The 15118-nt window shown below is 35.9% G+C and overlaps 1 protein-coding gene across 2 annotated transcripts in view; it reads left to right on the top strand.

Moving 5' to 3' along the window:
• Window positions 1–172: 172 nt before the first annotated feature.
• Window positions 173–15118, top strand: part of LOC121863849 (nicotinate phosphoribosyltransferase-like) — a 43693-nt gene continuing 28747 nt past the window's right edge. For both annotated transcript variants that reach the window (XM_042362733.1, XM_042362734.1), the window contains exons 1-2: window positions 173–340; window positions 14872–15042. In XM_042362733.1, the coding sequence (XP_042218667.1) occupies window positions 253–340; window positions 14872–15042 (259 nt within the window). In that variant the 5' untranslated portion in view covers window positions 173–252. The remainder of the gene's footprint in view (window positions 341–14871; window positions 15043–15118) is intronic.

Here is a 15118-nt window from a genome sequence, read left to right as displayed (position 1 = left end):
ATTCGTGTGTACAGTGTTACAGCGTCTATAATAATACTGATTATAATACTGAATAGCTTAAGTGAAGAATTTATAAAATTAATGATGCTTTTAATTAAAAATATGTCTTAGAATATTATTTTGAGGCATCTGATAGTGTCTCCGTAACATATAATTCCACAGGTGATCACCAACCAGCAGACGAAACCTAGACGTGGTTGGAGGGTGAAGTGAGACCGTCCAGGCTCTACGAAGTCACGCAGCTGTTTGGTCATGATCATGATTGACAGAGTTGAAACTTCCTCGGATCGTATTCGAAATAGCCACTCTCAGAATGGCGTTATTCAGCCTCTTCTTACTGGTAAGTATTGACGTTTGTATTTCTCCTTGACTAAGGCATGTACAATAGGAACATTCACTAACTAGGGCCACATTTAAAATCTACTACAGAAATAGAGCTTTATTTATAAGTCATATTAATTGGTTTCTCGAACTTTTAAAATTTTACTGTTCTTGACTATTAATATCCTTTGATAATATATATATATATATATATATATATATATATATATATATATATATATATATATATATATATATATATATATATATATATATATATATATATATATATATATATATGCAAGTAAATCACTGTACAAACTGGACAATTTTGTAATTAAGAAGATTTGTAACCAGGTGAGAAGGTTGGGTCACCTTCCTCTGACCTGACTACCGACCGTTGCGGTGCTATTTAAAGATTAGTAGAGTCATTACCTTATACCTGACCATTGTGGACCTGGTCTCACCCTCCTCTGTGTCTATACACCTTGTTTTGTACTTCTCTTTAGTCTGTACTCACCCCTGAAGATGTGAATTACACGAAAGCGCTTGGGAACTTCGTGTTTTCTTCTTTCCTTGTGGTTATCAGCATATATATATATATATATATATATATATATATATATATATATATATATATATATATATATATATATATATATATATATATATATATATATATATATATATATATATATATGTATATATATATATATATATATATATATATATATATATATATATATATATATATATATATATATATATATTATATGTATATATATATCCCCTCAGTACTCAGCTAAGCGATAAATATGATACAGTACTTATGATCTTTTATCTCAGCTGGTTGGAAATAATAAGTGCCATATAACTTGCTCAGTTTTATTTTTTATATACTGGTGTGTATGATTAGTATTGTTTAACTTTTATAAATATTTTACCAATTTTCTACATAATTAGTTTTCTAAATCCTTTCCAAAATCATGAAAAAATTACAAGTTTCTGTCAACAGATGCTAAAATAAAAATGTTGTTTTTCATGTTGCCCTCAAGACCCTCAATCTGTCATTGAAACCAACAACCGAGCATAACTATACCTTCTGGGGTCATGTACAGTACATTGGCTGGTATTTTGTAGTGACCTTGCATGAAACTTTATATTAATTTTTATAAGGGGAGGTAGAGGAAAAAATAAGAATTCAGTGCTTTATATACTGGATACTTTTTAGTTTTTTTACTCTTCAATTTCACTTATAGAAATGTAATTTTGATCATACTAAGTGGGCAGGACATTGCAGTAGAGGGAAATTTAGGTAAAAAATCGTAAAGAATCTGATGAAATCAAACCTAATGTAACCTAATGACTCGAATATCAGTGTTCATGTCTAACCTAACTTAATCAGAGAAACAGAAGGACCTGACCTAACTGGTGTGTAAACCTATCCCAACCCAACAGGACAAAAACAAAACAAAACAAAGAAAGCTTAAGAAATCTAATCAAACCTGAAATCGAAAAATAGAAAACCTCAAAAAATATAAATATCCAATGAAAACACGAGCAACCGCATGTGCACGAATATCACATGACATTGACATTTCTGCCGATTGGCTGAGTAAGAAATAAACAATGTATATCCAGGCGAAATTGTACCCTGTTTAAGTGAAATTGAAAGGTGAAAATAACTAAAAAATTAAAAATTTCTTATGGAAATGCTATAGAGTAAATCATTCATATTTTTATTTATTTTTATTTTTTGTTCTCTCTTCCCTAACCTGTATAAAATTCAATGTAAATTTCCGTGCATGGTCACTACAAAATTTTAACCCATTGGTCAGATATCTAAAGAAAGTGCTACTTTCATATTGCATAAAATCGACACTGGTCATACTGTACGTTTATTTTAGTTTTCTTATCCTCCACACCACTCATCAGTCTGTTAGGCACATCAGTGGTCGGTCATGTCGCTACTATGTTAAATATTGATGACATTATCACATTATGGCATAGATGGGTAACCTGTCTATTTAATATAAGTGCTTAAACTTTTTTACTTTTATCCTCTTCACCACTTATCGGCTCGTTAGCCGCTTGGGCAATCGGTCACGTCTCTGTTATGCACTGTTGGCAAGTACTGGGCATGCACCGGCTCCTGAATGTACCTGAACCTGCTCCAGTGTTGGTCAAGTCTTGTCTTGAAAGAGCTCACACTCGGTGCCGTCACAACACTTTTTGGATTGTTCCAAGAGTTCACAACTCTCACTCCGAAAAAGTTTGCCCTCACAGTTTTCTGGACTTGAGGCTTCTTCAATCTTGAGCTGTCCCTTGTGGGGTGAGCATCCGCCAGCTCCAAGTAAGGACACTCGACTGAGTAGTGCCTCTTGAGATGCTTATACACCTCAATTAGGTCACCCCATGCCCGTCTGTAGTATAAGCTAGGCTAGTTCAGGCGCTCCAATCTCTCAGGGTAGCTGAGGTGCCAAAGTGCATGCACCAGTCTGGTGGCCCTCCTTTGAACATTTTCAACCAACTGACAGTCCTTAGCATATCTCGGGGACCAGACGGGGTAACAGTACTCCAGATGGGGAAGCACTTCACTCTTGAAGATTGTTACGAGGGACGGACCGTCTAGATATCTGAACGACCTTCTTATAAGACCCAATAATTTATTTTCCTGGTTTACCTTCTTCTCGCAATGGCCCGAGAACTTCAGTTCATCGTCAACATACACACCCAGGTCCTTCTCACATTCAGTCTCAAATAGTGCAGTTTCTTCATCCTGTTGGGACATATGATACACCTCCTTACCGTTGGTATGCCCCAGGTTGGAAGCTCTCACATTAAATAGCTGGATACTTGGCTATGCAAGCTCTGCTTATTTATTAATAATCACCATTAAGTAGATCATGAGTACACAGAATCCAAAATGGTTTCAGACTTTCAAATTGTTCAGATTTCTCGCATCAGTGAAGTCACAACTAACAAAGTGCTGCCTTGTTGAAAACTTAGTTCACATATATTTTAATGTCTCACCTCTAGTCGTGTACGGGTATTTTCCAGGTAGTACATATGTTAACCATTATTTGTCTTTTGTTTAACAAATTAGTACAAGCGTCAAAAGTTTTATCGAAGTGGAACATGGGAAAGCGGAATTTAAATACATATACTGTAGTATGTAGTTACTTTAGAAGAATCTTCTAAAGATAACTTCTTACCTCCAGAATATCCCAAAACAGGTTGAGGAATTGCAATTTTTGTAATACTGTACAGTACTATTGTTTTCCCTAGTTCTTGCTCCACACACATTGACAACACTGTGTCCACTGTTCATACGCAGGATCAAGTTACCAGCTACTATTACATTACAGTACAGTACAGTGATCCCTCGGTTAACGAGCGCCTCAGTTAACGAGATTTCGGTTAACGATTTACCTTCCATAAGATTCTTAACTTCGGTTAACGAGCAATCCCTCGATTAACGAGTTTTTTACGAGCCGACTTCAACATGTTTTCGCTTGCATTTGGCGGTCCACCAGCTGTAGTATTAGTCCGCCAATACAGTAATCGGTTTTAGGGCTTAAATTCCTTACTATTTTAGTAAATATCAAGAAGTTTATACTATTCAATAATTTTAAAAGTTTAATATTAACTTTTTTAGTCATTTTAACAATTATTGAACATAATTGAAGGTAAAGAAACTAGTTTCTGACGTGCCATCCAGCCTGTTAACACGCTTTTTTTCTGTGTTTCCAAGCAAATTATTGGTCATTTTGAAATTTATTTTACATATTGACAATATATAATGCAGTACAGTGTTGATTTAAAGAAAATAATCTTGAATTACCCCAAGAGAACTAAAATTTTATGGGTGAAATGGTGCCATGGGGTGACTTCTCTTCTACCCCAATGCCTTCTCTTCTCCCTTCTCCTCCACCCCCATTCTAATTCCCATCATCATCATCATCCAGGAGCCTTCTACATTCTCACCTCAAAGTAAGTGTACTTTTCTACCTTTTTTGTTGAATTTAGGCAATTTTCAGTGAGCTGGAACCAATTACCCAAAAACCCATTGAAACAATGGTTTTGGTTAACGAGTTTTTCGGTTAACGAGCAACCTGCTGGAACGGATTGTGCTCGTTAACCGAGGGACCACTGTACAGTACTGTATATGATTTAACGGATTGAACCTAGCCTACCAATCCTAATTTAGGATAGGAAGATTAAGTCGATTTGTCTTCTCTCAGATAATCTCTTCATCTAGCAATAGCTGAGAAGTTGTTGTTCTTGTGCATGAAAAGTTCTTAGTACAAAATTGCTAAAGTTCTATTATGAAAATTGCAAATCATTCTCCTTTTTTTTAGGTTATTCTTAATTTAAGAAAGAAATTATAATCACCTATAAAAAAGGTTAACTGAAGTTGCTCTTTATGTATAGTATGGAAGTCTTCAAGTCTGTTTAACATATTTTTTTTGTGCTAACATAAATACAGTGGGGTATGCTATAACGAATCCAATTGGTTCTAGAACCTTGTTCGTTATAGGATTAATCCGTTCCAGGCCCCCAAATACAACCACTTAACACTGAAAAATATAATATAAAATTGTAAAAATTGTAAGAAAGTGCATAAATATGCATCTAAACCCCTGAAATAAAGAATATCATTAATATTTGTAATAAAAAAACAATAAATTAGAAAAAAAAAGAAAAAAAAATTAAATAATGTTCGTTGTAGGAGTTTCGTTTGTTATAGCATTCTCAATTTTATAGGTAAAACCGTTCATTATAGGAATATTCGTAGTAGGATCCGTTCGTTATAGCATACCCCACTGTAGTCAATAGCTATGGCATCACCAAGAGGTAACACTTTCATATAGGTATGTGTTCATGATGAAAAAGTCACCAGAATGATACAGTACAGTACTGTACCTTGTATTAATAAAATTACAATTTCCCCACCTATTCTGGAAATGAATAGAAATAAAATCACAGGAAAAAGTCAGAGAAAAGTAAAAATTTTGCATATGAAAAAGGTCACATTACACTGTGCATATTTAAATACTGTACAATTAACAAGTTAGTTTGGGTTAGGGGAGGGGGGTTAAGTTAAGGTAGGCTTATCTTCTCTGTAAAATTTTTCTTCAGTTCCTGCAGCTAGTTAACCTGAATCCCTGTATGAATAAGTCACAAGTGTCTGCCTTTGACACTTCAGCAAATAAGAAGAAAACTGTCTGAATTCAACAAAAGCTTAGTGTAACTTTGCTTCTGAAAATCAAACATACAGTACTGAAGATGCAGAGACACGGGTTTATCTGTTTTGCGAGCTGTAGATTAAAAATACTGTATGTACTTATACCCTGTACAGTACTGTACCATAATTTTTCCTTGCTTTGGCACTAGATTGTGTTCCATGCATTAAATCAATTGTTTTTATTAAGTTTTAATGAAGTCATGTCATCATTAAGGTGGTGATCCCAAACTATTGTACTATGTGATTGTTTTCTGAAATATCCATAAATACTAAACAATATTATACAGTACAGTACTGTACCTGATATTCCTCAAAGGATTCTTAATATTGATATAGTATTATGGTGCTAAACTTGAGGTTAACCTTAATATTAAATAGAGTATGAGGAAAGTCCGGTTTTATCATGTTTGAATATAGTAGCTCTGTTATTTCTGTAAGGGGTGCTGGGATTTGGTAGTTTTAAACCTTATGGTATTTACAGTATGTACAGTGTAATCACTTTGGTGAGGATGAATCTTGCCTGGACATTGTACACTATATGTATGTATGTATGTATATATATTTATAACTTAAATAAGTGATGGAATATTTAAAATTAACCAGGATCTGTGAAATACTTGAAACTTTTTAAAACTTTTATAACCTGCAAACTATTTAGAGAAAGTTAAACTACCTGTATTAGAACTAATGAGAATGTGTGACATTTAGTACATATTAAAACTCTTAGAACCTATGATGTGTTTAGGACATAATTCTTAGAATAGAAAGAACCTGTGAAATATTGAGGAAATAGTGTATTTGAACTTTTAGAACTTATAGAATATTTTGAATTTTTAGAACTTGTGAAGGATTTTGAATGGCATTGAACCTGTTAAAACTTGTGGAACATTCAGTACTGTATGTGTTCATCTAGAATTAAATAGAATAATGTGTTAGAATTGGTTAGATCATGTTGGAATAGATATTGGGGGGAAAAATCCCTTTGGCATGGCTGAGAACTCTGTATATTACTCGTGAAATAGGAAAAATAAACCGAGCCAGTGTGAAATTCTTTGGAGGTACTGTAGAAGTGATTAGAATTTTTAAGACCTGATAAAACTTAGATAATATTAGAAGGAAGATGGAACTGTTTGTGTTAGATGAAGATAGAGTTGTCAAGAAACCAGGATCACCTGAATATTAGGCACCCCATCTTTTTTACACCCTAATGGTAACCTACTCTTAACCTGATCCCCCCTCCCAGGTAGCAAAAAAGGTGTTTATTCATCGGGTGAAATAAATTGGGTACCTAGTGTTCAGGTGATCCAGAAACCTAAACTTAAGATATGAATTCTTATACAATTGATTTATAGCGGAGTCAGTGTTAACCTTGATTTGAGGTATGGAAATATTGTACAGTGCATTGAGGTACATTAGTCTCAGCACAGGTTTGTGGAATTTTGGCTGCCTTGTTTTTTATACAGTACAGATATTAACGCAAAAAGAAACAACAAATTAAATACTTAGGTACAGATTAATGTGTAGTCGAAAAAAAACATTATTAATGTTGCATGTATATGAAATAACTTGATTAAGAACTTTCAGAACTGACACTTCCTGGGTCAAAACATTCTTGGGTGAAAAATCTCAGGCTAAATCGCCAAGATTAGGAATATGTTTGGTATTGTGAAACACACAAGACAGAAACGTAATTTCTTAAAATGTCTGAGACTGAAATATTTTCAGTTAAAACATCAGAAATTGAGACACCTAGAATTAGAATGCCTATAAATATACAGGGCTGAAACAGGGCTAGATTTGATCAACACTGGTGCAGGTACAGATACGGTAAATCCTGGAACCAGTACATTCAGGGGTGAAACATCTTGGGTCAAAATATCTGACGTTCAAAGAACTGGACATTAAAGTGTCTTGGGTTTAAACACCCAGGATTGAAACGCATTGTTTTAAAACATATCTTTTGATTATCATAATTTGTGAACTTGAAAATTCAGTGCAATTGTTTCTCTGAGATTAAATTTCATGAACTCGTATTAAACTTGATTGTGTAAATTGACGTCTATGAATTACTTAGAAACGTAATAATGGAGTTCTTGGAAATACTGTAATGATGATGTCATTATTACACTGCTCTCGTTACATTGTGAAATAAAATGCCATACGCCTGTTTATGTATAAACTCTGATCATTATATATATATATATATATATATATATATATATATATATATATATATATATATATATATATATACACACACACACACACTGTATATATCAGCTTCGTTGACCCAGGCAGCACGACGCGGGAACCATGGCAACGCCACGCCAACACACCATGCTCCACTCCTACCAACCTTATATTCGCGACCCCCACTTTCTAAATATTATTTCTATTTCGAAGGCGAAGTAGCATAACTAATACTCTAGTTGCATTTTAATGTAATACTGTTAGAGTTGATATCATTATTCAGAAATAATATAGAGAAGGTAATGCTTTTGATAATTTTATGTTCTGGATTAAGTAACGTTGGTAGGTTCGCGCCAACCTTGGCTGAGTCTCACTAACCCTTCATTTCGGGAGGAACAATAAACTCGGGTCAGAGCTTACGTGATGATACACAATTTAGGGGGAGGGAGGGGGAAAGGCCATATTCACTAAAAGTTGGCTCAATTTCACCGTTACCCTACTTTCCCTCTGGTTTTCTTGCTTTTAACTTTATTTGGGTAATTTTTTTTGCCCTTTAAAGCTTTCTGTCACGTCCTCATTTTCCCATTTCTATCTTTATTTTTCCATTTAATTATTTTCTTGTGTTTTTGGAGTAATTTAGTTTAAGGGAGAACTTATTATTTTCCTTTCGTCTTCTGAATGTAAACAATTACCGCAAACAATTAATCGTCATTCCTTCAATTCTGCGACAATTAATTTAAAGCTTGACTGATCTGTACTTAGATTCAATACTCTCAAACGCCATCGTGTTTGTTTTGTTTTTTTCTTTTCAAGAGTTTAAGAAGGTTAGGAGTCAAACAGACCCCAAAAAAGTTTATTTTGCGCTTCCCCTCGGTGAGGGCAAACTTTTTCGGAATGAGTTGTGAACTCTTGGAACAATCTACCAAAAAGTGTGACGGCACCCAGTGTGAGCTCTTTCAAGACAAGACTTGACCAACACTGGAGCAAGTTCAGGTACATTCAGGAGTGATTCATTACCCAGTGCGTAACAGAGACGTGACCGATCGCCCAAGCGGCTAACGAGCCGATCAGTGAAGAGGATAAAAGAAAGAAATGTAACAGACGTGACCGATCGCCCAAGAGGCTACCGAGCCGATCAGTGGTGAAGAGGATAAAAGATAAAAAATGGCATTAGTTTAAGATTAAACTCATCACATATATACCTCGCTGTTCAATAATATTTAGAGTGGCAAGTTTTATGCTTCCTTTTTATTTTATAATGGTCAAATACAAATCAGTTTGAAATTTATTAGTACATATTTCTTTTGTTCTTATATGGTGCTTATTTTGTTTATTGTTAGTGATTATGGTTGGAGCGAATAGGTGGTTGTCAAGACAATTATATGTATTTTTAGAGTATACGAAGCATCCATGTCTTTGGGACAGTAGTCATGAACATTGAACATTATGAAAACAGATACTGCATTGTACATTGTAATGACGCCAGTGAATCACAAGTTATCAGTGTCATGATTGTCATTTGTAGTTTAGTTTTAGAGGTCAGTGCTAGCCTTAAACCTTTTGTATGAGGTGGCTCACTTGTTCAGTACATTTTTTGGATCTTCAATATACACAGTTCATTTAGAAGAGTGTGAAGCCTCCAGCTCTCCTCTCCTTATAATCCACCTCTTCAATACATTGCTGTTCTTGAACTGTTTTCTTCTCAAAATCTCATTAAATACACTTGTGGTAGGGACTGGAAGCAGCTTAGAGGGCATCTTGGAGCCAACTAACTCATGAGTACTTTAGTGAGAGTAGGCTCCACGTGTCAACAGGCACTAGCATGTGAGGTGAGTGCTGGGCATTCTAGTCTTCCTCCTGCGAACCTTCAGCGCTCGCATGCAAGTAACTCGCACTGAGTAAACGTGCCTTTAGATACAGTGAAGTGAAGCTACCTGGAATTATCAGCACTTTGTATGAGTGAATATGTAATTGTCACAACAGTCTTATGAATAAAGGAAGTGAGAGCTCTCGTAGCAGGGGGTAGGAATAATAATACTGAGTTTACGTCACACCATGGCATTAACGCATGGCTCGGTATACTGTAGTCGTGTCAGTGTGATGTGTGTTCTCCTGTCCTAATGTGAAGCATCAAGTATTTTCTATACGTTCTAGTCTTGTCAGTGTAACAAGTGTTATCTGTACGATTTCTCCCAGTCATGTCATTGTAACAGGAAGTGTAGTGGCCCCTCACATGGAATATTGTAATAATGTTTGGTCACCGAGATACACCAAAACTGCCAATTGATTGAGAAAGTCTAAAGAAGGAATACCAAACTGGTGCCTGCTCTCAGACAACTCACTTGCCAACAGAGAATAGAACGTCTATGATTGTCCAGTTTACACTACAGAAGGTCAATGGTCAATATACTAGACGTCTATAACACCTTGAAGGACATTACTCGGTTAAGAGTGAGAAAGTTTACGGGGGAGACGAGAGTGGGGAAGAAATTTTTTTTTTGTGGGGGGAGGGGGGGATTTTGTTCACCCCAGTATTTCAGTGGTGGGATTATTTAGCGTTTTACGTAGTATGAAATTGGTTAGCGTGTCTATTGTTTTGTTGGTGCTTGTTTGCTTTGGTGGCGGCAATTTGTCTAATGGGTATATTGTTTGGTGGGGTCCTCGTCCATGCCCCCGAGGTCGTGTTGGTTGAGGCGCTGAAGGTGGGTTGGTGGTGGTGAGAAGGCGTCGGTCGATGCCACAAAATTGATGTGCGTGTGGGCGTGTTGGGTAGGTGCATCACATACGATAATGGCCACACACATGGTTAAGGTCTCTCTCTTCGTCTGCGGATCATCTGAAATCAGTTCCACAATCTCTTATTTTACCAGAATTAAGACTTAATTCATTTTTAACAAACCACCTGAACTAGCCCATGCTAAATCTGAATTATCCTAAGTAAACCTAACCATCCTACGGTAATTTGCTTAGGTCTTGTTAGATTTGGTTGGTTTTTGTAGCCTTAAGTTAAGTGGGTTCGCGATCCCCCATTACCCTATTGGTCCTCTAACCCAGGGCTTATGGTTGTGACTTACGCACATGAAGTTTATGTAAATTATTGACAATGAATAAAATCGGTGTTGGGAGTGGGAGTTGCCATATTTTGTCTTACCGTCCAATGAATTATGTCATCGCTGACAACATCTTTGCACAAAGATATTACATGGAGCAAATAACACCAGTCCAAGTTTCGTCACATCCTAATGCGTCATTGTTAGGACAGATGCGACTTTGCGCTTCACCCGCTTCCTTAATTACGTTGAGTCATTGTACCAATGCTCCTCATTATAACGGTGTCAGTGGCACGTTATCACAGTGTGGTGGTGACAAAGTTAGCCTCAAGAAACCAAAGTAACTAGATTATCACTTATTTTGGGTCGACGACTATATACACTATATTATACAATGTATATATTTATTTCATGGTCAGGCTTCGTAAGACTGCGCCGAAAACCTCCATATTACCCTCTGCTTAAGAATAAATTAATGTTAGATAAGCAGATACTGTATTAGCATGAATAATTCACGTTGTTTGAGAAAACTGTATATCTTGAAAATGTCACATTTACCAGGAAAATTATCCCGGAAATTCAGAAGTCCAGTGGCCGGAACAATATGCTAAAAAATTGTGCACTACTTTCAAACAATTCCTGGTGTATAATGAAATACGGAAACTATGACTGTTGAATTAGGTGTGTGATTATCATTACTTGATGCGGGAGTTGTTTAACATTAAGTAGTTTGTATAGTCTACAAGGGATGGCGGAGTTAATATTCAACCCAAACACATTTCTTTATGCATCTTCATTCCTAAACTGGTGAAAAGCGAAAGTGAGGTGGGTTCGATCTACCTACCTTGGGTTCGATAGCCTTGATCAAGAGAGAGAGAGAACTAGTACAGTAGTTATATAATCGTGTAACGTTGACGGTTCTGTTCCTAAACTATGGTGAAAAGCGAAAGTGGGTTCGATAGCCTTGATGCGTTAGTGTGTACATACAATACGCTGAGGAAGCCTTCGTAACACAAAGAAGCAGAGTGAGTATTGCATGGGTGGCGGGTCACGTTATGAAGTCATGCACGCCACTGTGCGGTTAGACGAAATCCCTTCTAACCTAATGTAGACTGGCCCAACTTAACGTAACCTACCTTACTTATCATTGATTACCATAACCTGGCCTAACCTAATCCAAACTAATGTGCCTTAAACCTAAAGTAACTATTTAACATTTGGTGAACAAGGAGGTAGCGTCATCGGTACACACAAGTGACCCTCTCCAGCAACATACTCATAACAGTCTAATCTCGTCGTGACGTTAAACCTCTTAAACTTAGCTGGCGGTTAGTTGTAGAGATAACTTTCTCAGAGATGGGTCAGCTGATAACGGGAAGTTTATCTGTATAAGGTAGATTGAGTATAAGTTCTGGAATGGATGGTAACTCGTAAGAAACAAAATTTTAATTTCATCCAAAATATTCCGGTTTGGGGAAATTATGATGCAGTCTGAAGACTGATTTCGCATTGTACTTTATTATACTCAACACAGTCGATGAACCCTGTTGATTTTGTTGTTATTTAATCATTCCATTGACGAGTCTAATTATATAAACAAAACTGTACTCAGAAATCAGTTTTAAACTTTGCAACTCAACAGTGTAGAAAATAAATAATTTATTGCATATATTGTATAACAAAAATTTATTAGCGAGCCAGATACTTCATCAAATGTGATTTATAGAATAATTATGTTATCTTATGCCGCGTGTTAGATAAAAATTATCAGCCTTGGAAATTTGCTCTTGCTGCAACTCTCGGTTAATAGAATGTCTAAAGTTTTGCAAGGGAAGGTCAAGGTTAAGACAATGAAAGCGAAAGTGTAAATTAAATTAGTTAAATGTACCGTACTTTAGAAAATACACATGAACAAACCAAACTGTCAAATCGATCCCAGAATTATCAAGTGGATGCGTTAACATATGAATATTGTTATTTGAAAGTCAGACTAGTTATGAATTTTTTTGATAGTCTTGTAAAGAATGGATAAGAGTGAAGACATTGTATAATAAATATAGGTCAGGAGGGTGTTATGGTATATTGCGTGACTAGGCTTGACAGTCAAGGTTATGGGCGAGCTGGTCACCCCTGCTGCCTCTCTCTCTCTCTCTCTCTCTCTCTCTCTCTCTTTCTTGTAAATCCTTTCTTATCTCATTCTTTCTCCTCAATCTTCCTTATTTCATTCACTCAATATTCCTTCCTTCCTTCCCTCATTTTCCTCAATATTACTTATTTCATTTACTCGTTTTCTTTTCCTTCACTCACTCTGTCTTTCTTACTTCACTTTTTCTCCTCGATCATACTTTCGCCCGATACTTCATTCGCTCTCACTTCCTTCACTCATTATTTCTTCCTTTACTTCTCTTCTGTCTTCTTATTTCACTCACTTGTTAATCTGCATTACTTTATCCTCATAATTTATTCCTTCTTACTTCAACCTTTCTGTCTCGTCATATTCCACTCCTCGTCTTATTTCTCACATTTCTTCCTCCTTTACTTCACTCACCCACCTCAGTCTTTCTCACCTCTATTTCTCTGTCTTTCTTACGTCAATCTTTCTCTCCTCAGTCTTCCTCTCTCTCTCTCTCTCTCTTTTCAGAGCTCTGTTAGTTTTATTTTTAACTTTCTTCTCATTCTTTTTTTTCCTCTTGTTCTCTATGGGCTCCAAAAGTAGACACGTTTGTCCTTTTCCTCAGTTTAACGTACATAACAGTTGGATATTTTGAATTGTTTTTACCCAGTAAGTATCAGATTTCTGTAGATCGCTCTGTAGCTGTGATCTCAACTTGCAGTTTGGTGGCTGTATGTGGCTCTGAACCGTTTTGTGCAATGCTTGAGCCTTTTTATAAAAGGCTAGTTACACCTAAATTATGAGTATTTTATCATTTGAGAGATGTCTTCAATAGCTATTTGATATAAATTTATATTTTTTAGAGTGCTATTTTTCATATTGATTAATCTAGTGATTAGGTAGGTAACAAATTTGTCCACTTTCTTATTTTGAAGTGTGGCCCTCGTCACATATGACTATTCAATGCTGTCCACTTGAGTCTGTAGGTTGTGTGACTAATCCTGGAAGCATTTTAAAGCTTATACACAGCATTTGTTTTGGTTATTTAAGCTATATTTTATGTTTGTTTTTTAATTTTAAAATTTTTGATGGCTCACCATTCTCTTTGACCAAGCTAAAGCAGTTGGTATATTTAAGATTATGGGAGGTTTCATAAGTAAGCATGAGCTTTCAATTAGAGATCAGACAATTATCTTTTAACACAGTTGGAATGCACAGCAAGAGCACTTAACATTTGATGCCTCATATCAATCCTGGCACTCTGAGAACTTGTTTTTAACTTCCATCCTGCAAAAGGTGCATTAGTCATCAGCCAATATATTTACTTAGATACAAATAAGGAGATCATACAAAACTGTCTGTGGCTTTGGGAAATAGTTAAAGTTAGTCTTTCTCTTATTGTATCAAGATGTTTTCTCTGATGAGTTGTGTGTCACATTGCACTTGAACCTTTAGCTTCCTCTTCCAAATGAAGCTGGCTTTGAACAGCACAATTTAACTCAGAACAGTTGTAAGGTTACAAATGTTGGACTGATCCTGAAATTCCTTTTTGTAACTTTGACTGGACTGAGTAGTTCAGTTACTGCTACTCCTCTCAAGGGTAATTTGCCAGGGTACTAACACTAAATGTCAATTTATAAATGATTTTTCATGTTTTAACCAAGGAGAAGACTAGAGTGGTGTGGACTACATATGTTGCAGTAGAACTAAATCATTCCTAAATGACAGCTCCATACCTGTAGATGCACCTTCCTTAAGGCAGTAGTTCTTAGAAGATGAACTACCATAAGAATTTAAGCTGTCTCAATTGCTATTTGAAAGGTTTACTCCGAGTTTTAGTAATGTGGATTTAATTTCTGATATGAGCCACTCAGTCTGATCTTGGTTATGAAATGGGATTTCAGGATCAAACCATTTATGTTTATTATCACAATTATATATGCTTTCAGATATGTACCAAATAAACATGGCCTATGCCTACTGGAAGTCGGGAAGGCACGGAGATTCTGCGGTGTTTGACCTCTTCTTCCGCAAAAATCCATTCCACGGGGAATTCACTATCTTCGCTGGACTCGAGGAATGTCTTAAATTTCTGGAAAACTTCAAATACTCTGAATCAGGTTTGTGTCCTATTGAGCATTAACAGCATCACAGTGCGCCCCTAAAAACTATATTTTTCTAATCCATTGCCAATCT

Source organism: Homarus americanus, unplaced genomic scaffold, assembly GCF_018991925.1.
Source record: "Homarus americanus isolate GMGI-L3 unplaced genomic scaffold, GMGI_Hamer_2.0 scaffold48354, whole genome shotgun sequence".
Taxonomy (NCBI): Eukaryota; Metazoa; Arthropoda; class Malacostraca; order Decapoda; family Nephropidae; genus Homarus; species Homarus americanus.
This window is presented reverse-complemented; position numbering and strand designations above follow the sequence as displayed.